Source organism: Marmota flaviventris, chromosome 1 (assembly GCF_047511675.1).
Source record: "Marmota flaviventris isolate mMarFla1 chromosome 1, mMarFla1.hap1, whole genome shotgun sequence".
NCBI classification, from domain to species: domain Eukaryota; kingdom Metazoa; phylum Chordata; class Mammalia; order Rodentia; family Sciuridae; genus Marmota; species Marmota flaviventris.
This window is the reverse complement of record NC_092498.1, coordinates 219,515,325-219,542,410: the sequence shown is the minus strand read 5'-3', so window position 1 is coordinate 219,542,410 and position 27,086 is coordinate 219,515,325. Positions and strand designations below refer to the sequence as shown.

The 27,086-nt window shown below is 60.1% G+C and overlaps 1 protein-coding gene and 1 long non-coding RNA gene across 3 annotated transcripts; one reads left to right on the top strand and one right to left on the bottom strand.

Moving 5' to 3' along the window:
- Positions 1-345: 345 nt before the first annotated feature.
- On the bottom strand, positions 346-5,396 carry LOC139702693 (uncharacterized). The gene is made up of 2 exons (XR_011705263.1): positions 4,832-5,396; positions 346-2,732 (listed from the first exon to the last, which is right to left on the bottom strand). It is a non-coding gene; the product is annotated as an uncharacterized lncRNA (long non-coding RNA).
- On the top strand, positions 4,432-27,086 carry Csnk1g2 (casein kinase 1 gamma 2). 2 transcript variants are annotated; one of them, XM_027952513.2, is made up of 12 exons: positions 4,432-4,539; positions 19,051-19,501; positions 24,141-24,181; positions 24,269-24,338; positions 24,418-24,566; positions 24,634-24,868; positions 24,933-25,018; positions 25,102-25,186; positions 25,282-25,430; positions 25,668-25,751; positions 25,834-25,940; positions 26,040-27,086. In XM_027952513.2, exons 2-12 carry the CDS (start codon positions 19,315-19,317, stop codon positions 26,092-26,094), a joined length of 1,248 nt encoding a protein of 415 aa, XP_027808314.1. In that variant the 5' UTR covers positions 4,432-4,539; positions 19,051-19,314; the 3' UTR covers positions 26,095-27,086. The 2 variants fall into 2 exon arrangements, with proteins under 2 accessions (XP_027808314.1, XP_027808315.1); XM_027952514.2 differs by lacking the exons at positions 4,432-4,539; positions 19,051-19,501 and adding an exon at positions 22,781-23,326.

Below are 27,086 nucleotides of genomic sequence, written 5' to 3'. Positions count from 1 at the left end.
CTTCTCATCCTCTCGGAGGACGTCTGCTTGGGGGGTGGCGAGACTGGGCCCCTGGCCACTTGAGATGGGAAAGCCCTCTGTAGCTGGGGCCCGCTGAATGCCCAGGTGCCAGCAGTGGTGACTTGCTCAGCTCTTTCCTCTTGGCGGGCAATGGCAGGCCACCAGCACAAGCTTCCACAGGGCCACCTTCCCCCCTCCCAGGGAGCTCCCTCCTGACTTCCAGCTCCTGGGGTCCAGGCAGCCTTGGGATTGTGGCTGCACAGACCCACCCCTGACTGTATCCAAGTGACCCCTCTATGTGTCTTCTTTTAAGAACACCCATCGTTGGATTCAGGACCACTGGAATCTTATTTTATTTATATTTATTTTTGGTACTGAGGATTGAACCCAGGGACACTTACACCACAGTGTGACACTGTCGGTCCTTTTTATTTTTGGACAGGGTCTCACTAAGTTGCCTAGGCTGGCCTCAAACTTGTGATCCTCCTGCCTCAGTCTCTGGAGTAGCTGGGAATGACAGGCACAAACACCGCACCCACCTTATGACCTCATGTTTTTTTAATTCCAGGTATTGACCCCACAGAGCCACATCCCCAGCCCTTTGTATATTTTATTTAGAAACAGTTCTCGCTAAGTTGCTAGTCTGGCTTTGAACTTGTGATCCTCCTGCCTCAGCCTCCTGAGCTGCTGGGATTACAGGTGTGTGCCACCGCATCTGGCTATGACCTCAATTTAATGTAACTAATTACACCCAGGATAACACTTATTTTTCCCCAAAAAAGTTCATATTCTGAGGTTCTAGGTGGACATAAATTTTGGAGAGGATACCATTTGTTTTTATCTTTTCACTGCTGTGACAACTTAGAGGAGAAAAATTTTATCTGGGGCTCAGTTTCAGAGGTTTAGTTTATGATCGGTGGCTGCTGCTCTGGGGCTGAGCTGAGGCAGAGTGTGGAGAGGCCACCTGGAAGCAGAGCAGGTGAGGAGCCAGGGACAAAACCCAACCCCCAAGGGCACCCAATGACCCACGCCCTCCAGCCACACCCTCCTGCCTACAGTCACCACCCAATGATCCATTCAGACAGTCCAACAGAACCAACCATCAGTCCCCTGATTGGTTACAGTTCTAACCATTTCACCTCTGAACATTCCTGCACTGTCACATGAGCTTTTTGGGGGACACAGTATCTGCACCATAACATCATTCACCCCTTGAACTTAGCTTTAGGGAGTGGGTGAACAGGCCGCCCTCCTGGCAGCTGCTGGGGGTCCCTGATAAGGCCCTGCATGGCCCAGGCTCAGGGTGTCTGTCTCGGGTTTGCTGGACTTTCTGTTGAAATTCCAAAGCTTCAGGAAACTCAGGTAACCGGGGATGGTCAGTCACCCTGTGCATTATCTAGGCAACAGGAGGGAAGATGTTCTAGAAGGCAGACCAGGTCAAGTCCACCATCTGTTCCGCCATTAATACCAGACAGGGCCAACACCTCCGCTGCCCGTGACATTCACAGATCAGGTTGGCTCTTGCTGTGCCAGTCAGAGTGGTGGCCAGCTCAACCCTGTGCTTCCTCTCACCTGCCTCCATCAGGGGCCCCACAGCCCTCACGCCTTCTGGCCTGTTTCGCCCTGAGGTGCACAACATCTAAACACAGGAGATTGGGCCCCCAGTCAGTCCTGTGTGTTCCAGGGCACAGCTCTACATCCTGCAGCTACTGTGATTGGGGTGGCACAGTGTTGGTCCCCACCTAATGGGACACTGGGAGGCAGTGCTCTTGACAGTTAAGAGCAGCAGCGTGGGAGTTTCCAATCCCAGACAGAGTGGGCAATTCATTTACTTTCTCTAAACCTCAGTTTGCACATCTTGAAAATGGGAATATGCAAATCAGCAGAGGAAAGGGTCTTGAGGGGTGACCCAGAGTCCCCTGTCTACAGCAGGTCACCTGGGCCTCCCATGGCAAGTAGGTCTCACACCAGTTGGGGAAGGAGGCCTGGATACCGGAGCATTAATTGAACTTGGTTTGATAAATATTAACCAAGGCACCTGCTTATCCCTGGGCTGGTGCTGGACACCTGGATGTAGCCATAGTGAGGCAGAGAAGGTGGGCCCCAAAGACCCCCAAAAGGGCTGTTTTCTACCCCCAGCCAGCTTTCCCTAAATGGCTTCCCCACGACTAACCAAAAGTAATCAGGTACATATGGAGCCCATTTGAAGTGGACCGAATGAGGGCCAGGCGTGGTGGTGCACACCTGTAACCCCAGCAACCGAGGACACTGAGGCAGGAGCATCACAACTGGACAATTCAGCAAGACCATGTCTCAAAAAGGGCGGGGTATCTCAGTGGTGGGGCACTTGCCTTGCAAGTGTGACGCTCTGGGTTCCCTCTCCAGCAGCAGCAAAACAGGGTCAGCACGGAAGGCACTTCTTCTTGTGTGGCCCTGGGGACTGAATTCAGGGGAGCTCCACCCTGAGCCACCTCTGTGGCCCTTTGGAGACAGGGCTTCGCTAAGTCACCCACCCTGGCCTGGACCTGTGTTCCTCCTGCCCCCCTGGGATGAAGGAGGTGTCCCCACCACCGGTACCATTTGCTTTTTCAAATATCCCACGATTAGAAATATATTTTCTGGGCTGGGGATGTGGCTCAAGCGGTAGTGCACTCACCTGGCATGTGTGGGGCGCTGGGTTCGATCCTCAGCACCATATAAAAATAAAATAAAGATGTTGTGTCCACCGAAAACTGAAAAATAAATGTTAAAAAATTAAAAAAAAAGAAATACATTTTCTGGTCCTATGCTAACAGTTGTTCATTCACTAATTTGTGTATTCCTATGATGTACCCCTGGGCTATCCTTGGTTTACAAAAATGCAGAGGACTTAGAGGGTAAGTGACTGGTCCTGAGTCACATGGTCCCAACCTGTTACAGCCCCAGCCTGGCCTGTGTCCTGCATTCTTCCAGCTGCATGGTCACTCTTGCAGGAACATGGCCAGAGCTGAGGTTCAAGGTGCAAATGCCCCCGGAGGAGGCACCCATGTTGTGGTTGAGTGCTTGAATGCTGCAGAACACACCTGCTACCTACACCTCCCAGGGCTGGCCCCCAGAACACTGCCATTCTACCTTCCCATCGGGCAGTTCTAAGTGGCCACAGACCTGCAGGAGAACCCTTCTGATTACATTTAGCCTTTAGAGTCTGGCTTGCTCTGGTCATTTGGCCCAAGGTGCTATCCTACCCCAGGGTGCCCTTCCACACACCGTTTTAAACATCTGAAACCACCGTGTCCATTTATTTCTTGTGCCTCCCCCTTCCTTGGGCCATGCTGCCAAGAGACTAGCTGGCCATTCTATCCTCAGAGCACTGGCAGGCACCGAGTACCTATCTGAATGGGTATGTGTCCTCCAAGCTCAAAACGGCGCCCACCCGGGAGGCAGTGGGGGACATGGGGATACCAGGAACCATTTCTGGAAGCCCGGTATCCCTGCTTCCAGGGCTCCTCCTGGGGTGCTGCACTGAGGGGGCCCGGGACCCTCCCCAGTTCCTTCCTCGGGGCCGCTGTCCAGTGCCAAGCGCAGCGGGCGCGCCGTTGGAGTAGTTGCCGAAGGCAGGCAGACAATGCAGGAGAGGGCACTTCGGCAACTACTCCAACGGCGCGCGGCCTGCGCTTGGCACTGGACAGCGGCCCCGGGTCACCGCTGCAGACCGGGCCGTGGGTCACGCCAGGGCTGACACCCGCCACTCCTCCTGGTCAGCGTGACCACGGCTCAGCACGGCGGGAAGCCCCCGCCGCGGTAACCACCGTCCTGTGTGCACACGAGGCACTCCGCGCCGCAGCGGGCCCTTCGTGCGAGGCTCGCTCGGCGCAGCAAGACCCTCGGAACCACACAGACCACCGCGCCCACGCAAACCACGCCCCGCGGCACCACCCGCCATGACGTCAGATGGCGAGACCGTGGCGTCACAGACCCCGCGGTGGGGTGGCGCCGGGACACGCGTCGTCATGGCGACGGCGGGGCGGGCGGGCAGCGGAAGCCACGCCTCACGGAGATTGGGATCCGTTCGGCCCCTTCCCCGCTAACGCACGACCCCGCGGCCGCGCGCCTGCGGCGTCCCAGAGGACGAAGGCCCAGCAGCCTCGGGGCTGCCGCAAAGCGCAGCGGCTGTCGCGCGGAAACCCGCGCTGTCGCAAAGAGACGCGCCACCGCCCCACAGGCCTCGGCCCCGCCCCACGCTGTGACGTGCGCGGCGCGCGCGTCCCGCGCCCCAGCTGCGTCTGCGCAGTGGCGCGCTCAGGCCGCCGCCCCCCGCTGGCCGACGCTGGCGGCGTAAGGCGCGCGGGCCCCGGAGCGGGCGCGGCGGAGCGGCGAGCCCGGCCCTCCCGCCGAACATGCCGAGGCCGGCCCCGTCGGCGCGGGAGCCGGAGCGGGGGCCCGAACGGGCGCCGGAGTCCGAGCCCGAGCCGGACCGTGAGCGCGCACGGGGCCCGGAGCGGGGGACGCCGCGCTGCTGAGGCCGGCCGCTGCCGCCCGCGGGCCCCAGGCGGAGCGCAGGTAACTACGCGCGCGCCCGCCGCCCGGGTATCCGCCCCACGCGACCCCACAACCCCGCCCCAGCTCGGGGCCCCCGTGAGCCCTGTCCCGTGCCGGGGACCCCGCCGTGCCACACCCGCCGACCGCGAGCTCCGGACCCTGGTGACCCCCAGTGACCCGGCTTTCTCGCCGGAGGTCCCGCGGACCCTGAGCTCCGGCCCCCGCCTCGCCCTGGGACCCCGCCTCCACGCTGGGGAAGTGTTGCAGTCCGCGGGCCTCGCGCTGTGGACCCCGGGACCCCAACCCCACCGACCTTTTGCTTTGGACCTCCAGGCTCTGTCCGTGTCCATCATACTCCAGATCCTACTCTGTTGACCCCCACACTCCAGATCCTGCTGGCCTCCACTGATCCTTTCTGTCCCCAACCCATCTGTCCCTTCTCTTGATCCCCAGATTCTAGCCCACCGCCCACCCATAGGTGTTCCTCAGCCTCCTGCTCGTCCTGAGGCCCCCTGCCCACATGGTCCGATGGCCTCCTGATGTCTGGGCCTGGCTCCTTATGCCTCTCCACTCCCAGTCCTTCCCTCTTCTCCTGTGCCCCACCTCCACTGTGTGGTCCTGAAGCTTTTGAGGTGCAAAGCCCGTGGATTTGGTGCGAGAAAAGGGGTCTGTTGGGGGAACCTGTTGCGGGTGCTGCTGGGGAACTCCCAGTTGGGCTGGCAGCGTCCTCTGCCTTCCGCCCTGGCCACTGGCTTTGTTTTCCGGAAACACACAGATCAGGGAGGGAGGGGTGAGATGTCTGAGCTGGCCCTTGGGATCCTTGCCTAGACCTTCTGCCCCAACTTTCTGGGGGGAAGACTCTTGATTTCGAGGTTGGGATGGAGAGACGTGTGTGTTAAGGACCAGACCGGCTTTGGGGCAGCTGGTTCTTATTCTGCGGCCTCCGGATGGCATTGTTTGCAGGAAGCAGCCCTGGAGGGTGTGTATGTGTAGGTGGAGGCCAGCATTTTCTCTCTCTACTCCATAGACTACAGGCCTGGGTCACTGTCTCAGCCCCCATCCACTGGACCTTCCACTTCTGGGGTCCTCCCTCCCCATCACTGGGACAGGCCCTGTCCTCATTGGGTGTCTCTGGCACAGAGGCTCTGGGAGCTTGTGGGTGTGAGACCAGTGAGAAGATAGGAGGGCCCTCCAGTCTAGGGGGAAACCCAACCACCTTTGGAGAATTCTCCCTCTCATAAGGGGCTGGGCACCCTGCCCTGCCCCAGGAGCCTTGGGGAGAGTGCAGATCGTGCACAGGACCCACAGGTTTGAAAGGGGGAAGTTTGCGGTTGTGGCTCGTAGTTTGTTTTTGTTTTCTGCTTATGTCTCCACCAAGGCTGGGTGGCGCTGACTGATGAATTTCCCAGGCAGCACCCAGAGCGCCGTGCAGGCACACACAGGCCTGCTTTGGGTCTCCTGGGCTCAGATGTTGTGTTCAGCCGGGTACACTGAGCTCTGGTGCTTCTTAGGAGCCATGTGTGGGAGGGCCCCCTGCAGGGGAACTGGGGGCCCCAGGGGAGGGCCAGATCTAGGGCTCAGAGGCCAGCTGAGTTTCCAGTGGGCAGGTGGGGTGAGCTCTAGGAGGAGCTGGCTGTGTTCCCCTCCTCGCCACGGTGGCCAGTGAGTCTGCAGTGGCCATCCTGCCACAGGTCTGGTTTGAACATGCTGTGTTTGCAGCAGGACCTGCCAGCATGTCAGGCAGCCTTCTGACTGGTTTGATCACCCTAGTTCCTCTGGGAAATGAGGGATGAATTGTTGTTGTAGGCTCTGGACATGTCTGGGAGGCCAGCCGGCTGCGGTGCTGTCGATGACAGTGCGGAGCTTTGTGCAGACATATTTGTGTGAGTTACCAACTCCTGTGTCTTCTTTACTTCTCTTCCTTCTTTTTAATTATACGGTAATTACCTCTGGGTTGCAAAAGGAAGTAGGTGAGGCTTTTTAAAATTGAAAGTCTCCCTATCTGCTCATGCCAGTTCTGGGGAAGCCAGCATGCCAGCCATTAATTTGGGGATCAGGGCAAGTATGTGGTGTGCCAGACAGACATGGAGCCACTTGCAGCGTGGGAACTTACAGGTGGGCTGGTGCCCATCTGAGAAACAGGCCCTGGGGCCCTGGCCAGCTCTGTCACCAGATAGTTGGGACAGAAGCTATGCTGGTATTTGGCATTTCCCCTGGGAGCTTCCATGGAGGAACATACATGTGGCTTTGTTGTCCCTTTTGGGTGCCACAGAGCAGCCAGCAGCCTCTCCCTCTGCAAGGGGCTCACAGTCCCTGGCAGCCTTAACAGGCTGTGTGGTGGGTGTGGTTGGGGAGAAGGCAGACAGAGAGGCCAGGCTGTGGGTTCTGATGGATCTTAGTATCTGTGTGACCAGGCCTGGTGTGGGCTCTAGTCCCCTGGTACCCTCGGACAGGTCAGCATCAGCAGGTTGCTTGGCTTTCTCTTGACCTGGAGAGCAGAGAGACTCCATGCAAAGGAGGCCCTGGGCCCAGGAGACCCAGGCAGTGCTGTGGTGATGGCAGGGCCCTAGCTGGGGCCTCATGCCCTACGTAGTGTCCCGCTGGGCACTGAGAGTGACCCTACTCATGCTCAGTTGTGGCCTGCTTTCCTGGGCTGGGCGTCAGATGCGCTGGCAGAGCCTCTTCCAGCTGGTCTGTGAGTGTCCCAGGTCATGTTTGCGGAGTAACTGTTGGTGCTGGCTTGTGGCGGCAAACACACATCTCCATGCTCAAAGGGCAGTTGTCTGGTGGTGGGGAAGGTCCCCTCAGCCTGCTCTCGTTACAGTGGCTCATGGTACTCGTGCTGTGTTGGTTCTGAGGTAGCTGCACCGCAGCACCCTGCTTCCAGAGGGACCTAGCCCTCCTGCTTGGGTGGAGGAGGACTGGGGCTGGTGAGGCTGGTCCAGCGCCTGCGGTGCCAGTGGAAGCAAGGAGGGCTGTGTTTCGTGGGAGTCCAGATGGTGGCTGGGCTGGTCCTGTGGAGCAGCGAGGACACGTCTCCTGTCCTCTTGGCATCTTCCCTGTTCCTGCCAGTAGTGCCAGCTCCACCTTACCTGTGTTCAGGTACTGTGGCTGTGCAGGTGGCCCTGTCCTGGAACTGGCCTGGCTTTGTGGCTTTGGAGCATACCCCATTCTGTATCTGTGTATACCCAGTTAGGGCACAACTGCTCAGTGGGCTGAGGCTAGGACTTCACGGTGAGGCACTGGTGGCCACCAGCAGGACTCACGAGCTCCTGAAACAGAACGGTGTACCTGGAGCGTTTGAATAGGGGACTACCAGCCAATTAGCGCGAACTCCTTTGGCTTCCCAGTCTCCAGATGAGACCTCTCTGACTGCTGACTCTTGGCGTGGGTGGGACCCCGAGTCCTCGATCACCTCTGAGAGGGGCCCAGTGTGTCCCACAGGCTGGCGTCCTGCCAACCTCCACACTCCTTTGCTTTGCCACACCTTGTCCCCAGCTGGCTCCATCCTGGACAGAGGGAGGACATAGGAAGTCTGTGGGGCAGCAGGCAGTCAGAACCGAGCCTGGGAGTCCACCACCATCAAGTCTGTCTCCTCTGCTCTGTGTCCTTTGCTGTTCCTAACAAGGCCTGGCTGGATGGCTAGGGATCCAGCTCCACCAGCACTTTTTTCCTTTGCTCAGGGTCTGCTTGCCACTCCCTTTCCCAGGGGTCCTGTGAGAGCTCTTGTGTGTCTCTGAGGTACCAGGTCCCTGTTGCAAGTGGGGCTGGCTGAGAGCGGGGCAGTGTGGCCAGAGCAGTGCCTCAGGCCCAGAAGGAAATTGCTGCTTATGCCCATTAATGCCCAGCGGCAGGACACCTGTACTTCCCACTCAGGTACGGCCACAGAGCATCCCAGGGCTGTGCCGTGGGGTGAGGGTTCCCCCAGGAGGCTTCCGGGTCATCTCAGGGAGGCGTAAGTAGTGCACCTTGTTCCTCGCTTGAACAGCCTGAGTGTTTCCCTTACACACAGGAACTAGCCACAGTTTGGACCCAGGGTTCAAGTTGCAGCCCTGCTTAGCCTCCCCCAGAACACTCAAAGGGCCCCATCAGAGAGTAGCCCAGCACCCTCCCTGAGGCTTCCCCCATCTGCTTGCACCCCTCAGAATGGCTGGCCGTTTTACGTCCCATCCTGGTAAGTAACTGCCAGGCTCTGCCTGCCACTTCTTGGCGTGTGAAGAGTCCAGCTGAGGAGCGTGTGGGCCATGATGCAGAGCCTGTGTGTTCCGAGGGCCTCTTGGGCCAAAGGCACACATCCCTCTCCAGAGAAGAGCCATGCTGGGCTGCCCCTGGCTGTGGGGCAGGAATGGAGGGCTGCCTGACTGGCTAGTGCCATATAAGGACACCTTGCTCTGAACCTGATGGGTGACCCAGGAGCCTCCTGATGGAGGTTCAGAAAGAGGTTGCAGGTCTGGTTGTGCCCGATCTGGAGGGGTACACGCTGTTGCCTAAAGCCCAGAAGCCCCAGAGCCCCCTGCAGAGCAGAGGAGTCCCTAGGGGGGATCTTGGGTCTCCCCGTCTCTGGCTGGGCCTCTGCTTCCCAGCCCCTGTGCTGGAGGTATGTGTGTGGACCTCAGGGCTCAGGGCAGTGTGGGCACCACCTGAGGCTACCTTGCATTGCCCTGGGCTACTGTGGGGTCCAAGGGTGGGCTTGGGGAAGGCCTCAGGGCTGTCCAATTCTCTGAAAAGCAGAAGTTGATACTGTAGATGATTTATTGTAGCTCATAATTTTACCTTGATACCATTCGGCTTAAAACTAATGGGTTTCAATGAAACCTCTAGTTAGCTGGAAGTCTCTGCTCCCCAGAACTCAGACATGCCATGGCCCAGTTTAGATCCATAGGAAGAACCCCTCTGTCTTTGAAACCAGATGAGGACATAGTCTGCAGGCCATGTAGAAGGAGGCTCGCCTTCCTCGGGGACCTTATTTCTGAGGTGGCTTCAGGATGTTTGTGTGACTCATAGTGACCTCTGCCTTTTTTGTCTGATCCCCCCAGTTCCCAGGTGAGAGGGAAGTGGTGTGCATAAAAGACTGTTCCTAGGTCCGTGGTGGCCATATTGGTCTGTGGAATACCTGGGCAAGGGCAGTTTGCACACATGACCCTGCCCTACCAGGAGGGCTCTCTGGGTGACTTGAGCTTGGTAGGTGCATGCTGGGCTTGTGCTTCCCCATATCCTGGGAGTGACAGAGGCTCGCACACATCTCCTTTGTTCTCCTGGGTTGGCCATTTGAGTTCCTTTGTTGGTGTGAGGGAGAATATAGCTAGGGCCTTGAGGGGGTTGCCCATGTAGGGGTAGGGCCAGGCACATCCCTCCTAATGACCTCAGACATCCCCCCAGGAGGGGCGGTCAGAACTGTCTGGCCTTCCTGGAGGGGAACAAGCAGCTGGCTTCTGGAAGTTCAGTTTTTGCAGTTAACCTAGGCCTCTGGGAATTAGGAAGCCCCAGCCAACAGGTCCCAGATTACTTATGATCGGGAGGGCTGGGGGTTCCTGGAGGCAGATGATGCTGGGGCACCCCTCCTCATTGCCCCTAGAATGGTCTAGAAAAGGTCTTGGGACTGTGAGAGGGCCTCTGGTATTTGTGCACAGGTGAGGTGAGCCCAGTACCTCACTGACCAGGTCAGGGGTGTGCCGTGCTAGGAGCAGGAGCCCTGGACTGCACCCTGGGGGCCAGGGCTAGTAGGTGACTTACCAGTGCTCCCACAGCCCTGCCCACTCCTCTCTGCACCCCCAGCTCCAGGTCTTGTACCTCCTGTGAGCGCACACCTCTGCATTCCTCTGGAATATGTATACACCCTCCCACAGTAAAAGCCAGTGGTTTAGGCAGGACCCTGGTCCTACATGGCAACAGGTTCTCATAGTTTCCTGGCCTGTGCAGCTGGCCCCTGGGCACTGGCCAGTGCTGTGCCCACTGTTTCTTAGCAGTTTCATTCGTAGTCCATACATCACATAGCCACTTTCCCAAACAGAGGCCCAGCTTGTGGACCTGGCCCTTTGTGCACTGCCCCCACAAGCCCTGACCTTGATGTGGTGTTCTCCAGATCCTTCTGCACTCTGGGCCTGGTGGTGTCTTTACCAGGGCAGGTACTCCCTCAAACTTCAGTCTATAAAAAACACAGGGCGGGCATGGTGGCCACACCTGTCATCCCCGCTCCTTGGGAGGCTGAAGCAGGAGGATGGCAAGTTCCAGGCCAGCCTGGGCAATGTAGCAGATCCTGTCTCAAAAAGGGCTGGGGGTGCACCTCAGTGGTAGAGTGCCCTCAGGTTCAATCCCCAGTACAAAAAAAATAGGCTAGAGTCTAGCTCAGTAGACCACTTGCCTAACACATGTAAGGCACTGGGTTTGATCCTCAGCACCACATAAAAATAAATAAAATAAAGGTATTGTGTCCACCTACAACTAAAAAAAAAAAAAAAAATCTAAAAGAAATTTAAGTCACTGTGAACCTGCGGTTGTATCAGAGGTGTTGTGTGAGGCCCTGGGTTCAGTCACAGCACTGAAGACAAAGTAAATATAAAACGTCAGTGCAGGGTGGGTGGCGGCTCAGCGGTGGGCGCTCGCCTAGCACTGCGAGGCCCCGGGTTCGATCCTCAGCACCACGCAAGATAAATAAATAAATAAAGGTGTTTTGTCCAACTACAACTAAAAAATATTTAAAAAATAATTCACCCATTAAAAGTCTACGTTTAATGGGGGTTTTTTTTTGTTTGTTTGTTTGTTTTTTATTTTTAAAGTGCAGAGCTTTTTGCAGCCCTTCGTGGTTACGCCTCCAGGATTCAACTGGACCCCCTCATCTCCCCAACCACAGGGTTTCCTCCCATGGGGACTGTGGCTGGGGTGGTCCTTCCCTGCCAGGACTTGTCTGGCTACCCCAGTTGACTTACTATTACCCTGAGACACAGGACGCTCCCCCCCTGTGACCGGCTGGACAGGTATTCCCTAATTGCCACCATCTGCCATAAGAGCCTGTCCATGGCTTTTGATGTCACCTTTGCTCTGTGGATTGTTTCCTTCCATGGAAGTCGGTCAGGCTTGTGTGGAGGGAAGTACAGAGCGCAAGAGGAAGTGAGCTGGGCTGCCCCCAGTGGTGGCTTCTTGCAGCTGGCTCCTTGTGTGCCCATTACTACATCTGCTTGTGCTGTGGTATCTAGGTGACAATGTCTGTGTCTTCCCACAGACCTTTGTATGACATTGTAGCCACCTGGGGGAGTGTGGACCTCTCCTGAGCCTGTGGTCCTTGCTGGGCACTACGGACCCTGGGCCTGATTATTCTCTGGGTGATGTCCTGGACACTGCATGTGCTGAGCAGCATCCTTGGCCTCTGCCACTCCATGCCAGGTGCTCCCCATTCTGACACCTCAGGTGTCCCCAGGCCTTGCCCAAGGCCTCCTGGGAGGCAGAATCATCTGAGACTTTCTGTGCCGGGATTCCATGGGTCCCCAGAGCACTGCCTCCTGCAGCCTGAGGGTGCTGCCCACGGTGAAGTCCACGAATTGAGGAGAGGCCAGGCCCAGAAGCCGGGGCCCTAGCTTCCTGAGTTTGGCCTGTTGGCAGTTCTGTGACTGTGACCAGCAGGAGCAGGGATGGACCCATCCTGTGGCCCATGAGATGAATGCAGCCGTCCCTCCTTGCCCTTCCTCCTCACCTGGCTCTGCCTCTTTCTTTTTGGCTTTTATTATAGAAGTTTTCAAGGGCCCCACTGGCAGAGACGCTAGTGCGTGAGCTCTGGGCTGGGACAGGTCCGTGGCAGGTCCGTGGTGTTCAGTTTCTCTCCTGTGGACCCTCGTCTTCCCCTCCCATGTCACAAGGCTCCACTTTCTTTGGGGATCAGCATGCAGACTGCAGCCAGGTCTCCCCTCCCAGTGACACCCTACCTGGCCTGTGCCCCTGGATAGGTGCTGGCTCCGGACTGGGAGCTGTGCTGGTGATGTCAGCCAGGGACTGTGACATCACTGAGTGGAGGAGGCAGAGAAGGGGCCCCTGGTATCTCCAGCAGGGGAGCTGGCCTGGGCCTGGCAAGATGGAGAATCCCAAAAAGAACAGGGCAGGTAACTCTCCTGGGCGGGCCTTGACTGGGAGGGGATGCGCCCACCCAGAGCCATGTCCAGTCAAGTAGGCTCCCCATTTCTGCCCTGCTGTTGGTCAGCTGCCTGGGCAGTGAGCATCACAGGCTCGCCTTGGGCCCTGTCCTCTGCCCAGGCCAGACCATTGGGCAGAAGCTGTCCCCAATCTGTGCCCTGAAATTCCACCCTTGGGGGAAGCCTTGCGTGGGGAGAGCTGTTTTGTGGGCCTCACGGCTCAGGCTGAGGCAAAGTTTGATTTTAGGGCAGGGAGAGGGCTTAGTGACCCACCCTCCCCCTTGGTATTTTTAGCTTCACTTTAGCCCAGCTGGGTCTAATGGTGACATTTCCGTTCACCCCAGAACCCACTCCCAGGCAAAGATGGGCCTAGTGGCTTAGGGTCCCCCTGTTCTTCTGTCCTAGGTAACCCACACTCCCAGGCCTGGCCCCCTCATAGGTAGCCCTGCTGGGTCAGTGTGTCCAGGAGAGGCTGACACCTTGTGCTGCTGGTGGATGACCGTCACCCTTTAGCCCTGCCTGGGCCAGGATTTACCAGGAGGCCTGAGTCTGGTGGCAGCTTCTTCCCTAGGAGGGGCCTTGGGGTCTCCCAGGTGCTGTCACCTTTCTCATGCTCATGGGGTAGGCAGGTGTGATCTGGGGGGCCTAGTGAGCCTGGGAGGTGGAGCTCCAGCTGGGGGAGAGGAAAGGCTGTGAGCATCACACTGCCCCAGAGCAGGCGCGCGAGCAGAGGCCACAGCCCCTTCCCAGGTGAGGTGTGGGAACCGCTTGGCCTCAGTGACTTCTGTGCCCTTGCCCTGTGGCAGCCCAGACACTGAGGTGACCACACCACCTGAGCTGGGGGTGCCCTGCTGGCCCCCACATCATAGTGCTCACAGCTCTGATGCACCTCCTAAGCACAGCTCCTGGGGTGGTGTCCTGGGTGCTTCTGTGCAGATTTCAGGGCCTGAGTGTCTTGCTGTTAGGGAGTGTGCCGAGCTCTGTTTTCCCTGGAGTCAGCTTCTCCCTGTGAGCCTTGCCCAGCCCGCCACCATCAAGGGGAGGAGGGCCGTTACCCCAGGAGTGGCCTCAGGGAGCAGGCCCGAGAGCCACTTGTCGGTGGCGTGAACATTTGCCCTTTTCAGGAGGTCGTCCCCGGGGCACAGCCCCAGTCTTGCAAGCCTGGCGTGCAGGGCTGCCATCACCTGGCCCCGCTGCACCACCTCTGGGTCCCCACCTGCTGGCCTCAGGTGCTGTACTTGGGCGACTTTGAGGGATGCTGGGGAGGTTTGAGTGTTTTGGTGCAGCTGTGGTCTTTGTTACTCTGAGAGGTCTTGGCTCTGCGTGGCGTGGCACCTGGTGGAACTCTGATAGGGTGCTGGTCACCAGGAATGGGAGGCCAGGCTGTGCGGTCAACAGAACATGCGGGCCCTGCGACTGCACGCTCATGGGCATTGGCAGCCCTGTTCTCACCGCTGCAGGATGGGGCCTATGTGGATGATGTGTGGACACTTGGCTGACTGGCTTGGGGGACTGATCCACCAACCAAGTGAAAGGGAGGGCACTGGGAAGTCTGTTGGGTTCTGCAAGTTTCTTTTTCTTGTTTTTGATTGATAGCCTTAATTTTTAAGAGCAGTTTTAAATGTAAGGAAAAACTAAAGCACAAAGCACTGCCACACACCCTGTGAAGAACCCCTATTGTGGTCACCAAGCCAGTCTGCGCCTCCTTGCTAGCTGGGGTTCAGGGTCCCACCGAGGCCTAGGCTCCTCTGGGCCGAACCATCCACACTGTCTCACCACCAGGTTCCTGAGGTCGGGCCTGCCCCACGGGCACTGGTCCTCTGGAGCTCTCTGCTCCCAGTACCTCGTCTTCCCGCTTGCCTAGCAAGCCAGGCTTCCTTCTGTGCCTTGTCCTGCCCTGTGAGCACTGGCCCTGCCGGTCCTGTGACAGCCAGCGATGTTCCTGCCTCCCTCATGAGCCTGTTTTCTGGGTTCCTGTCTCTTCCCTGGAATTCAGTTCACGTTCCTTTGTCCAGAGTTGTGTTCCAGAGAAGGCCTTGGTCCGGAATGGACATGTCTAAGCTCACCAGGAGCAGCCTTAGGCATGCAGCAGCCACCCCCAGTGTCACAGCCCTGACAGCCAGGAGGGGTCTGGTGGACTCCGGCAACGGACAACAGGCGGAGCAGCTGCCTGCTGGGAGGGCAAGAGCCAGGGCCTGGCTGGTGGCGGCAGTTTTCCATGTTGGGAGGCCTTCAACAAGCATGGGAGTTCCCAGCAGAGCCTCTTTGGTGCCCATCCCTTTCCCCTCTGCACTGGGTGTGGCTGTGCCCTGGCCATTGCCATGAGGTTCCCCCCAGTGCAGCAGCATCTACCTTGCCTCCTCCACGCCTGTCTGCTTGGCAGCAAGGCACCCACAGCAGAAGGGCAGACTGGGACAGGCCCAGCCGGCCCCTGGCAAACCCCCACCCAGGGGAGGTGCGCACTCCTGGTCCTCCTGGGTGGGGCAGGGCCAGCCCTGTGAGTGGAGGCTGCAGGTGGGCGTGGCTCCCCCAGGTCAGGATGTGGGCCTGGCCCAGCCTGAAGCTGCTGTCCTTCCCCTGAGGTGCCAGGTGAGCTAGCTTCTAGGGCATCCTGTTGGCCTGGGGTGCAGAGCATGCTTTCTTCTGAAGTAGCTCTGGTAAGGAGCCCTCTGGGCATCGTCCTGCCACCCCTGTGTTTCCCCAGGAAGTCCCTGCTGGTGGTTCCACCGCTGTGGGTCTGCTCTGGATGCCAGCACAGTCCTGCCAGGAGGCTCCAGCATTAGCCAGTGATGTCTGGAGGTGCTGCTGCTGAGAACTGGCCTCCCATCTCCATGTACTGGGTGTCCCCTGTGGTACCAGGTCCCCACTCGGGGTGAGAGAGCTCCAGAGGGGAGAGGACGCAGGCCTACTGGGAGACCCTGTGCTGGTGTCCAGGAGGGCTCAGTTTGGACAGCTAGGAAGGTTGGAGACCTCACCAGTCGTCTCAGTCCTGCAGGCGGGGGCAGTGAGGAGCGCCGAGCAGGGCGGGGGTGGCCCATCCTTACCATTTGCTCAGGTATGGCCATTCATCTGCACCCTGCTGCTGACTGCCCCGTGTGGTCTGGGGAGAAGTTGCAGAGCCGTGCACACTGGGTCAGCGAGCCTTCTGCAGCTCTCCCCTACCACCAAGAGGGCTGTGGCCACCGTGGAGCAGCACAGCACCTGGGAGCGTGCGCAGGGGCCTGAGCTGGTGGGAGTGGGCAACAGTGCAGCTGTGGGAAGGCGCGGTACTGCTTCTAGAGACCTCCGAGAGTCTCCACACGGCCCTGGAGCTCCACAGGGTGACAACCCAGACAGCCCAGGCATCCATGATGGACGAAGGGACACAGCATGCCCATCCACGTGCAGAAGCGTGGTGACAACTGCAGTGTGGAGGGACCTCAGTGAGAGCCAGACACACAAGGCCGCAGTGTGTGACCCCGTGACAGGAGAGTCCAGGACGGAAGTTTGCAGAGACAGGATGTAGGAATGATGGTTCATGTGAATTCCGTGGCACAGTTTACAGATTATAATAAAGTGATGGATCTGGGCATTCTGCATACCACTGACTCTCAGCGTGTGCTGGTCTTGCTGTGTCCTGCGTCCCCAGCCAGCCAGCGGCTGTTTCCAGCCCACACCTGTGTGCCATGCTGACCCACTGCCTGACTCAGCAGGGCCTGAGCTGAAGCCACCCTCACAGCTGGAGGCCGGACTTCCTGCTGTGTGACATCGGCCAGGGCCAGGGCCTGCTTCTCCGTCTGGCCTCGGTACTGGTCAGCCGAGGTTGTGTGGTGTGATCTGAGGTGTGAGTGTCATCCCAAGCACAGCCCCAGGACACTGCTCTGTGTCCTCCTGCGTCTCTCCACTCAGATGCCACAGAAGGAAGCTGTCCTGGAGGGGCGGGCAGAGCAGAGCAGGGCAGGGCAGCCAAGTGCCCGCAGTCCTGGAGGCTGGTGGCCGCCTGCTAAAGCTCCATGTCCCCTTCCCAGCGGGGAACCCACCTGGGGTCCTGGGTGGTTCTCAGGTGTCTCTCCAGCCCCTGTGGCTGCCCAAGGGCAGTGTGTGTGGCTGACGTGTGGCTTCAGTGGCACTGAATGCAAGGGCTTGTATCTGCCCTTCAGCTGGACAAGGAATGGCCGGTTCCCTGGTGGGGAAAGGAAGCCATAGACATGCGGGCTTGAGTGGTGGCAGCCTGGGCTGAGCAGGAGTGAGCACGGCCCTGTGGGCCCACACAGTGGCTGGTGCGATCAGGACCATCTGGGAGGTGGCAGTCCTGTTCAGGGTTGTGCGTCAAACCCTGAGGGCCACAGTGAAGGCTGCTGCCCTCCAAGCCTAGGCACCCTGACTTCCCCTGGGCTGGGCTGCCAACTAAGGCTGGGTGACAGTTCTTGGGTACAGCCCCGACCTGTGGGATTTGCCTTTGGGAGGCCCTTGGCCCTAGAGAGGTGACCCTTCCCCTCTTGACCTGACCTGCTTCTGCTCTCAGGGGCCCAGTGACATGTTCTTCAGATGCTGCTGCTGTGCCCTATGGTGACAGCCAGGTGATGGCAGCAGCATCCAGAGAGCTGGTGCTGTGCATGGTCCCCCACTTTGGTTCCCTGTTGACCACCTGGAGTGTCAATAGCAGTCCCCCAAGAATGGGCCACCCTAGCGAGAGGTCCTGGTGGGCTGCGCTGCCTGAAGTCAATAGCCAACACAGACGTGCAGGACTGGACGGGGAGTGGTGGGCGGGGAGTGGTGGGGTGTGTGGCCGGGGAGCACTTACTTGCCTGGGGCTCCGTCCAGGTGTGGGCCAAGGAGCAGCCTGGGCGCACTAGCTCTCTGGTTCCTGTGCCCGGAGCACTTTTCCTAGGACCCAGGCCAGGTTTTCAGGGACCCTGACTGCAGCCCTTTCTTGCCCTGCTGGGCAGGAACTGGGAGTGACACCAGCCTCCTTCCAACACTGGCACTTGCACTTGCCCCCAGGACTGTTCTGACACTAGGGTGGGGCAGCTTTGAGGTGCCATTTTGGTTAGGCAGTCTGGGCCTCTGAGGAGGCCTCACGAATGCACCTACCCTGAGACTGCCCTGTGTCGTCATGTCCCTGTGACCATATCATCTCGGGTCCCCATCTGCGACCCAGAAGTGGCTCCTGAACCTTTGGTCCACCTGCAGCTGGCAGGCCCTTTAATGTGGACAGCTCCGGGGGCTGTGAGGCCCCAAGGTGGGGCGGCAGGGTTATTAGCCTTGTCACACCTACCTGCGTGGCCCCTTTATCACCTGCTGACCCCCAGGAGTGTCCTTGGGTCCTGGGTGGGCCCCGGGCCCCCCCTCATGTGCAGGCCAGCTGTGTCAGGGCTGAGTGAGTGCGCCTGTGCAGGTATGGCCTGCAAGTGCCCTAGTGCCCACCGGTCCTCCTCCAGCCCCCCTCAGCCCTGCATCTCGGCCTGACCCTAACTGCTAAGTGGGCCAGAGACAGGACAACCAGGCAGGGGTGAGCCCGGGCACAGAGGCCAGAGCAGGCAGGCACCAGCCTGCTTCAGGGGTGCGGCCTCTAGCAGCGGACGAGTTTGGTGAGTGGTGGTGTTAGCGCTAGGCCTCCCTGTGCTGTGGGGAGGTCGGAGGCCCCTGCTGGGAGCAGCTGGATGCTGGATAGGAGGGCAAGACCTGGAACCTGGCTAGGAAGGCCTTGGTGCTAGGCCTGAGTGAAAGGGGAGGTCAAAGGGCAGTTCTGGAGGACCAGGTGCACCCTCCCCACCCTGGCCAGCCGAGCGCCCGCTGCCTTCTCACCGGAGTAGTGCAGCTGCCAGGGCTACCTGGGCCGCGGGAAGCCATTGCCCTTCCCAGGCCTGCCCCTCCTCCCCAGTGTCGCCAGCCATCCAGGGATGCCAGCTGAGGTCGGGCAGTGAGGCCACGCCTCTGCCCGGGATGCTGTCTGCTGTCCTCTGTCGTGTGCCCTCTTCCTCTCCCTGGCCAAGAGATGAGCTGGAGGGTTGGCCCTCTGCTCTGGTTTGGAGACCTCTTCCTGGCTCAGCCTTCCAGGGCCTCGGCCACCTGCCGATTGCCAGCAGCCTCCTGGCCACGTGGTTTTCAGCATGGGCCCAGCCACTCCAGTGTCCCCTGACAACTCCCAGGCTTCCTCTTGGCCATCCCACCAACTTCGCTGTGCCTCTGACCCCATCATCAGTGTCTCTGGTGGGGGGTGGGTGCATACAAGGGCTTCCCAGGGTCTGGGGCAGGGATGTCACTTGTCCCGCTCAGACCTCCAGAGATCCTTCCAGAACACCGGCTACTTGGGGCCCCTCTGGGTGCTGTCCTCAGTCACCCTGCTCACTGCCTCCACCCCCCTGGGGGGCCCACAGTGCTCTGCCCTGGTCCTCCTGGCTTCCTGACCTGTGCCTCTCTCTCTCTGCAGCTGGGCGCCACGAGATCTGAGGCCGAGGGACCTTGCCAGCAGCATGCCTCTCCCCCTACGTGACCCTGAGGCCCGGGAGATGAGCACCACGGCAGGGCCCACCAGAGCGCCCTCCTCTCACTAGCTCCCCTGCCGGGAGCCGCAGGCCGCCCCGCCCACGCCGCTGGGCCCATGGCGTGTTAACACAGAGCGGCGACCTCTGGTTCACAGACGGGCTTTGCACGCAGCAGAGTCACCGTGGAGAGGCCAGGGTACCACAAACTGATGGATCTTGACAAGAAAGGAGGGAAAGGGGAGCTGGAGGAGGGCCGGAGAATGTCCAAGACCGGCGCGGGCCGGAGCAGCCATGGCGTCCGGAGCTCGGGGACCAGTTCAGGGGTCCTGATGGTGGGCCCCAACTTCCGCGTTGGCAAGAAGATAGGCTGTGGCAACTTCGGGGAGCTTCGCCTAGGTGAGCCGCCCACCGGCAGCAGCTGGGGAGGTCGGTGCGGCAAGGCCGCCGCCGTGGTGGCCAACACCCCTTGAGCTGCTGTGGATCATAAATGGGGGTCAGCCTCTCACCTTGGAGTGGGCTTGGGGAGCAGAGAGCCTGGGCCCCACTCTCCCTCCTGGGGGCGGTGTTGTCACAGGGAGGGGCTCACAACAGTGGGAAAAGAGGCCAAGCCATGCTCTTTAAAGTGGTCACTCCCCACCCCACCCCAGCCCAGGTTCTGAGCTGGACAAAGGCCTCTCCACTCTGCAGGCCCAGCTTTGCTCGGTGGTCAGCTCAGGAGAGCTCTGGCCACGCTCCGCATCAGGGCCCGTGCTGTTCCACGTTCAGACCACACCTGGCATAGCCGGGTCCCAGGGGCACGCACTGGGAGCCCAGGGTCAGGCCCCTCCCTGGCCGGGGGTGCCTTCCCTTGGGGGCCCTGGTGGTCAGCACCACACCCTTGGGAGCTCCACCCCACACTGGTGCCTGTCATAACAGGAATCAGGGTCACTTAGAGGGAGCAGGGACAGGCAGAAGGACAGATAAGGGACAGGGTGGCAGCAGGACCTGCCTTGTGTGCGCCCCATGCAGGTTGGGCCTCATCAGAGCCCCAGGTTGTCAGAGCAGTGGACATTGACTTAACAGCACCTTTGTGGCAACTGCCTGGGGCCCAGGACACGGGTGGTGGACACCCCAGGCCCCACTTGTTCCTTTCCTGTGTGTTGGGGTCTGTGATCCCCTCTTCCACCTCAGGTTCCTCACCTGTTGATGGGGTGGATGACAGTTCCCCTCTCGAGGGACTGATGTGGGCTTCAGGGAATTGGTCAGGCTGACGAGTGCGTGGCCAACGCCAGGTCCATAATCTGCTTTGTGCACTTGGGCAGCCCCTCCTCCCTCCTGAGGAGGGCAGTGTTTCCCTGCATTCTCTTCAGCAGGCAGTGGCCCTGCCCCCAGCCTGCTCAGCTCTGCAGAAGCCACTGGCCCCGGAGCCTCCTGCCTGTAGCCAGGCTCCGGGTCTTCAGGAGCAGGTGGAGTCCCACCTGCCGGGACTGCGAGACCCAGGTTGTGAGCATGCGCACACCCTCACACAGACACACACTAGTGTGCTTACGTGCGCACACGCACGCACACACAGCAGTCCCTGGACAGCCCAGGCAGGCCTCGTACACCTCTGGGGACCCAGGTGGCTGTATGGGTTCTGTCCTTGGGCAGGGAGCCCAGAAGCTGGTGCCGTGGGGGCTGGGGGGCTTTTACCGAGGTTTTAAAATCGCAGTGTGGGCTCTTCCTGTCTCCCTTCTTTGGTTCAGCGTATTTCACTTTTTTGTTTTGTTTTTAACTTTTATTGTAGATGGACATAATACCTTTATTTTACTTGTTTATTTATGTGATGCTGGGGACGGAACCCGTGGCCTCGGCCTCATGTGTGCTAGGCAAGCGCTCTGCCACTCAGCCCCAGCCCTTACTTTTATTTTTATTGTTATTATTTTTGAGACAGGGCCTCTCCATGTTGCCAGGTTGGCCTGGAACTTGCCGTCCTCCTGCCTCGGCCTCCTGAGCAGCTGGGTGACGGGCGTTGCCCCGTGGTGCAGTGTGTGTCTGAGTGACGGGGCTGTTTCTCAGCCGTCACTCGGCACAGCTGTAAGGCCACCTGCTTGCGGAGAGCAGCACGTTGCATCCTTCACTTCCTGCTAGAGATGTGTGGCATTTCCCTGGCTGGGCTGTGGGGGGCGCAGCTGTCCTCCCTGGTCGTGGAGTCTGTGTGCTGAGGAGAAACCCTGAGGTCTGTCTGCACAGCGGTCTCCCACGTGGGGTTCCCACAGGCAGCACCACACATACCCTCCACACTGGGTCCTCCACACACCGTCTCCCACTGTTTTGAGGTGTCAGTTGTTTTAGAATTTTGAGTGCATGGGCTTAGCATGAGCAAAGAACCAAAAAATGCTTTTTTTTTTGGTCCTGGGGATTGAACTCGGGCCCTGCCTCTGAGCCATGTCCCCCACCGTTTTAGTTTTATTCTGAGAGAGACCTCCCTAAGTTGCCCAGGCTGGCCTGGAACTTGTGATCCTCCTGCCTCAGCCCCAAGTCCTGGGATGACAGGCGAGGTCACGGTGCCCAGCCTCCTTGAACTTGTTTGCAGTGGCTAATTTAATCTGCTCTGGGCTTCGGCACAGGATCCCAGATGAGGCCTTTTTCATAATGAACAGCAGCCTATGGGCTGACTGTTCTGCAGGCTGGAGATCCACGGGCAGGGGCCTCCTGTCCTTCCATGGCCAAGAGGCCGGGCCTGAGTGAGGCTGCAGTCACCCTCCAGGAGACCTCCCTCCCTGAGGGTGCTGTGGGCCAAACACCCCTGCCACACCCCCTGCCCTGGAGGTCAAGTCTCCGCACTTGAGTCTGGGGTTCCAGGGGCATGTCCAAGCCACAGCGCTGTTAAGGGCCCCCATCTGTGGCACCTTTCACTCCTTCCCTGCTCTGGCTGCGTCTCGCTCCTCCTGCTCAGGGGTTTGGCGAAGCTCTGTGGTGCTGGTCTGGCCCCTGAAGCTGGCCCAGGGACTCTGCTGTCTTGCAGGCTTGGGACTGGTGACACATCGGGTCTACTACCCCCCCTCCATGGGGCGTGGGCTCTGGACTTGGAGTCTCAGCAGGGCCTCAGGGAGTCTGGGGAGGTGTCTGTTTTCAGTGGTTACGCCCTAGGGTCCTTCAGCCTGTGTGGCCTTGGAGTCTTTCTTTGGCCCAGGGTCCCTGGGAGCTGTACTGTGTCAGGCCTGGAAGTCTCCTACCTTCTGCATGTGTGGCAAGGGCCCTCACAGGAGCCCTCAGAGAACCCCTTGGGGTCACAGGTCCACAGAGACCTCAGACGCCTGTGTACATGCCCCTCTCAAGCCCAGGCCACCTCCAAGCCCTTGGACTCTCATGCTCCCAGATATGCAGTCAGAAGGCCAGGGCAGCTGAAGGCTTCTCCAACAGAGTACAGGAAGAAAATCACCGCCGACAACTAAGAGATGTCCTCGGAGCTAGGCCGAGGCCACACTAAGAGCGTTTGCTAAGCAGGCACACGGGACTGTGCGGAGGTGTTTGCAGAGCACCCGTTGACAGCACTGGCTGCCAGATGCAGAGGCCCTCCTGTCCTCCCCGCACCTGGGAGGCTAAGGCATCACAGGTTCCTGGCCAGCCTGCCATCCCAGCAAGACCCTGCCCCAATATAGAAAATAAGGAAGTCTGGGGATGTGGCTCAGTGGTAGAGCACCCTGTGTTCAGTCTCCAGAACCGAGAAACAAGAATCACAGGAACCACAACCGTATGATACGAAGGAAAACCACCCAGTGGAAAACGGGCAGAAGACCTGAACAGAGGGCACCCAGAATGGCCGGCGCTCAGTGAAGGGGCAGGGTGCGGCGGCACACTCCACCTGGCCCTGCAGAGGCCAGGGCACCAGCATCCCTGGCAGCACCAGTTCTCAGGAGGGTCCCAAATTGGAAACCACGCATGCGTACCCCAAGTGGGTGACCATAGCAGAAAGCAGGTGCACACCCCGAACTTGCGGCCTGGTGCCGCCCAGCTGCCTCTTGAGAGCCCTTCTTCCTGGAGTTCCCCCTGGGTGGTGTGGGCCTGCAGGCCACCTCCTGTGCTCTCCTCACATTTTTGGCATGTTTGGAACTATGCTGATGGACAGCCCCATTTGTTCCCAGAACTGGGGGCCAGGCCAGGGGCAGTGTGCAGTAGTGGAGAGGAGCTTGCTCACCGCAGGCAGTCGCTCACGCCCACATCCTGCAGGCTCCTACTTGCAGGCCACTGGAGACACTGGTAAGACTGAGTGGCCAGCATGGCCCAGGAACACACCAAAGCCAGGGGAGCCACTGCAACTGGCTGCAGGCACAGGGCAGAGTGTGGCCATCTGTGGTCTCGGCCACCTGGCCTGTGTGCTGTCCGCCTCATCAGGGTTCCCATGGCTGCCGTCTCAAGCACCTAGGCCACTCAGCTACAGTGGGTGGAGGGCACCTGGAGGCCTCTCCTGCAGCAGGACCAGGGCAGGAGGAGGGCCCCAGTCGTTGACATAGCATGTGGCCTTGTGGTCAGAGCCAGGGCAGGACAGGGCTGCTGGGGGTGGCCTTCCACACTGACAAGTGTAGGTGGGCAGTGGTGTGTGTGCTGCGAGGTGAACACACCAGGGTGCGGGGGCAGCTCTGCCTGAGGGGGTGGGGTGGGAGTCTGCTCATGCAGTAGATGCCCACCTGGGGCCGGCTGCTGCCTAGAGCTAGACTAAGTCACCAAGTTGGGGCCACACTGCCCTCACGGGGTTCAGGGCTAGGGCAGGCTTAGTGAACACCTTCCTCTCCATCTAGCAGTGAAAGCCCAAACTGTTAGGACGTGCTGCAGTGTATTTTGCCGTTTTCGGGATGGAAGCCTGAAGGGCCTCGTGTGGGGGGAGGGACTCTGCCCTAACCAGCCTGGGGTGCAAGGTTCCTGCCCCGGGGTGCTGGTCAGACTTAGTGGGCTGCCTCCCTGGGGCCTCCGGTGAACGGAGATGGGGTATGGACCGGCTTCGGGGTACGTGGGGGCTACGTGCAGGGTGGGGAAGACAGGGCCCTGCTGCCCTGATGGCCTTTTGTCCCCACAGGAAAGAACCTCTATACAAATGAGTACGTGGCTATCAAACTGGTGAGTCCTTCCTATCCTCCCAGCCAGGCCCACAGGGTCCCAGGGCGCCGGGCAGGCTCGGAGGGGTAACGTCTGCGTCTTCCCCAGGAGCCCATCAAGTCCCGGGCCCCGCAGCTGCACCTGGAGTACCGGTTCTATAAACAGCTCAGCGCCGCAGGTAGGGGGCAGGCCCGGGGGGGGGGGGCGCGGGGCAGGGGGCGGCCGGCGGCCAGCTTAGCACGCTGTCCCCTCGGCAGAGGGCATCCCTCAGGTCTACTACTTCGGCCCGTGCGGGAAGTACAACGCCATGGTGCTGGAGCTGCTGGGGCCCAGCCTGGAGGACCTGTTCGACCTGTGCGACCGCACCTTCACGCTCAAGACGGTGCTCATGATCGCCATCCAGCTGGTGCGGGGGCGGGCCGGGCGGCGGGGGGGGCGGGGCCGGGGCCCGCGCTGAGGCTCGGCCCCCGCAGATCACGCGCATGGAGTACGTGCACACCAAGAGCCTCATCTACCGGGACGTGAAGCCCGAGAACTTCCTGGTGGGGCGCCCGGGGACCAAGCGGCAGCACGTCATCCACATCATCGACTTCGGGCTGGCCAAGGAGTACATCGACCCCGAGACCAAGAAGCACATCCCGTACCGCGAGCACAAGAGCCTGACGGGCACGGCGCGCTACATGAGCATCAACACGCACCTGGGCAAGGGTGAGCTGCGCGCGCGGGCGGGGGGCGGGCGCGCGGGCCGCGCTGAGCCTGCTGTCCCCCGCAGAGCAGAGCCGCCGCGACGACCTGGAGGCGCTGGGCCACATGTTCATGTACTTCCTGCGCGGCAGCCTGCCCTGGCAGGGGCTCAAGGTAGGTGGGCGGTGCGGGTCGGGGGAGGGGAGGGGAGGGGCGTGGGTGGGGAGGGGCGTGGTCACTGACCGTGGGACCCGCAGGCCGACACGCTCAAGGAGCGGTACCAGAAGATCGGGGACACCAAGAGGGCCACACCCATCGAGGTGCTGTGCGAGAGCTTTCCAGGTGAGAGGCCCGCCCCTGCCGCACCTCCACCAGCCCCCGTCCTGCCCCTGTCCCCGCCCTCTCCTTCATTCCCAGCTGGTGTCCTCTCCCTGCAGAGGAGATGGCCACGTACCTGCGCTACGTGCGGCGCCTGGACTTCTTTGAGAAGCCCGATTATGACTACCTGCGTAAGCTCTTCTCCGACCTCTTCGACCGCAGCGGCTTCGTGTTCGACTACGAGTACGACTGGGCCGGCAAGCCCCTGGTAGGTGACACTGGGCAGTGGGCCAGAGAGTCCCTAGTAGGTGAGGTGGGTGGCCGGCCAGGAAGTCCCTAGTAGGTGATGCTGGGCAGTGGGCTGTGAAGCCCCCTGCAGGAGGGGGGCTTCGGCCCTTTGCGCTGGGGTACACCTGTGTGCAGGGGTAGTGGGTAGTGGGTCAGAACCCCATCCTAGGGCGTCAGAGTCGGGCCTCCCGGGCTATCCTGACACCCGCTCCCGCAGCCAACACCCATTGGCACCGTCCACACCGACCTGCCTACCCAGCCGCAGCACCGGGACAAAGCCCAGCCACACAACAAAAACCAGGTGAGGGTGGCCCGGGGCCCCCTACATCCCAGGGAGGTGCCAGGCGTCTGGCATGACTCCCCCACTGCCCCCGCCCACCCAGGCGCTGAACTCCACCAATGGAGAGCTGAATGCAGATGACCCCACAGCCGGTCACTCCAATGCCCCAATCACAGCCCCTGCTGAGGTGGAAGTGACAGATGATACCAAGTGAGCTTTGGGGCGGACCTCTAGGGAGGGGGCACCTGGGCAGAGTGTGTATGGACTGCCAGCCTGGTACCTCCCTCCCTCGTTCGTGTTGTCGCACAGGTGCTGCTGTTTCTTCAAGAGGAGGAAGAGAAAATCTCTGCAGCGACACAAGTGACCGGGTGCCTGCAGCGCCTGCACCTACTGCGCGCAGCCTCTGGCTGAGCTTGTCCAGGAGGCCCGCGGCTCTCCACGGTGTCTGGGGCCGGAGCCCCACCGAAAGCCAAGGCAGACTGCGGGGCGCGTGGACCGCAGGCCCCCACCCCCAGGACGTGGGGTCACTTCCTTCACCTAAGACTTCGGCCGAAATGTCTACAGCTGTGTCTAGTCCTCCCCTTCGAGAGCATTAACTATTTAAAACAAGGAAACAAGGAAAAAGGAGCAGAGGCCTGCCCTGCCCCAGCCCTTCCCGTCTCCGTGGTGATGAGTCGCGTGACCCTGGAGGCCCCCAGGCCACTCGTTAGCCTCATAAAGCCCAGCTTGTCTCCCTCGATCCAAAGCCCGTTTTCTCGAGGGGGGGCAGGCCCAGCCTGGGAGGGGCACTTTGGGTCATCTTGTCAGGCCACCTAGGAGGGGGCCCAGGCGTTGCTGTCTGGGTGAGCCCCCCCCCCCGGGCCTCCCCCAAACCAAAGGGGAAGGTGGGGGCGGGGCTGCAGCTGAAGCCAGCCCCCCAACCAAAATGCTGCACCAAAGCTCTGGCGCCAGGGCGCGGCAGCCTTTTCCAGCCCGGCCTGCACCGGGTGGGCGCACGTGCTCCCGGAGGTTGTGCCCAGGCGCCTAGGACCCCGAGGGTGTGCGGCCTCTGTCCCCACTCTGGCGCAGGGGCTGCGGGGCTCCTGCTGCCTGCCGGCTGCGGCTCCTGGTCTCCCGGCCTCTGCAGGGGCACCGCCGCGGGAGACCACGCCTTAAAGCCCCCGCCCCACACCAGGATGTGGTGGGGGCGCCTGGAGGCTGCGGGGGTGGGCGGAGGCGCCGGGGCCTCCCCAGCGGTGGTGGAGAGTAGTACTTGCTTTACAAAGTGTACAGAAATGGCATTTACGTTTCTCTGACGCTTCCTTGAAGCCATAGAATTTAGGGGCTTTTTTAAAAAATAAAAGAAAAACGAAACCA

What these genes read in the sequence shown, in the direction of transcription:
- Csnk1g2 (XM_027952513.2), top strand. Translation starts at nt 19,315, where the DNA reads ATGGATCTTGACAAGAAAGGAGGGAAAGGGGAGCTGGAGGAGGGCCGG. An exon ending in TAAACAGCTCAGCGCCGCAG is followed by an intron (nt 24,339 to 24,417) that starts GTAGGGGGCAGG and finishes TCCCCTCGGCAG; the next exon opens with AGGGCATCCCTCAGGTCTAC. An exon ending in CAACACGCACCTGGGCAAGG is followed by an intron (nt 24,869 to 24,932) that starts GTGAGCTGCGCG and finishes TGTCCCCCGCAG; the next exon opens with AGCAGAGCCGCCGCGACGAC.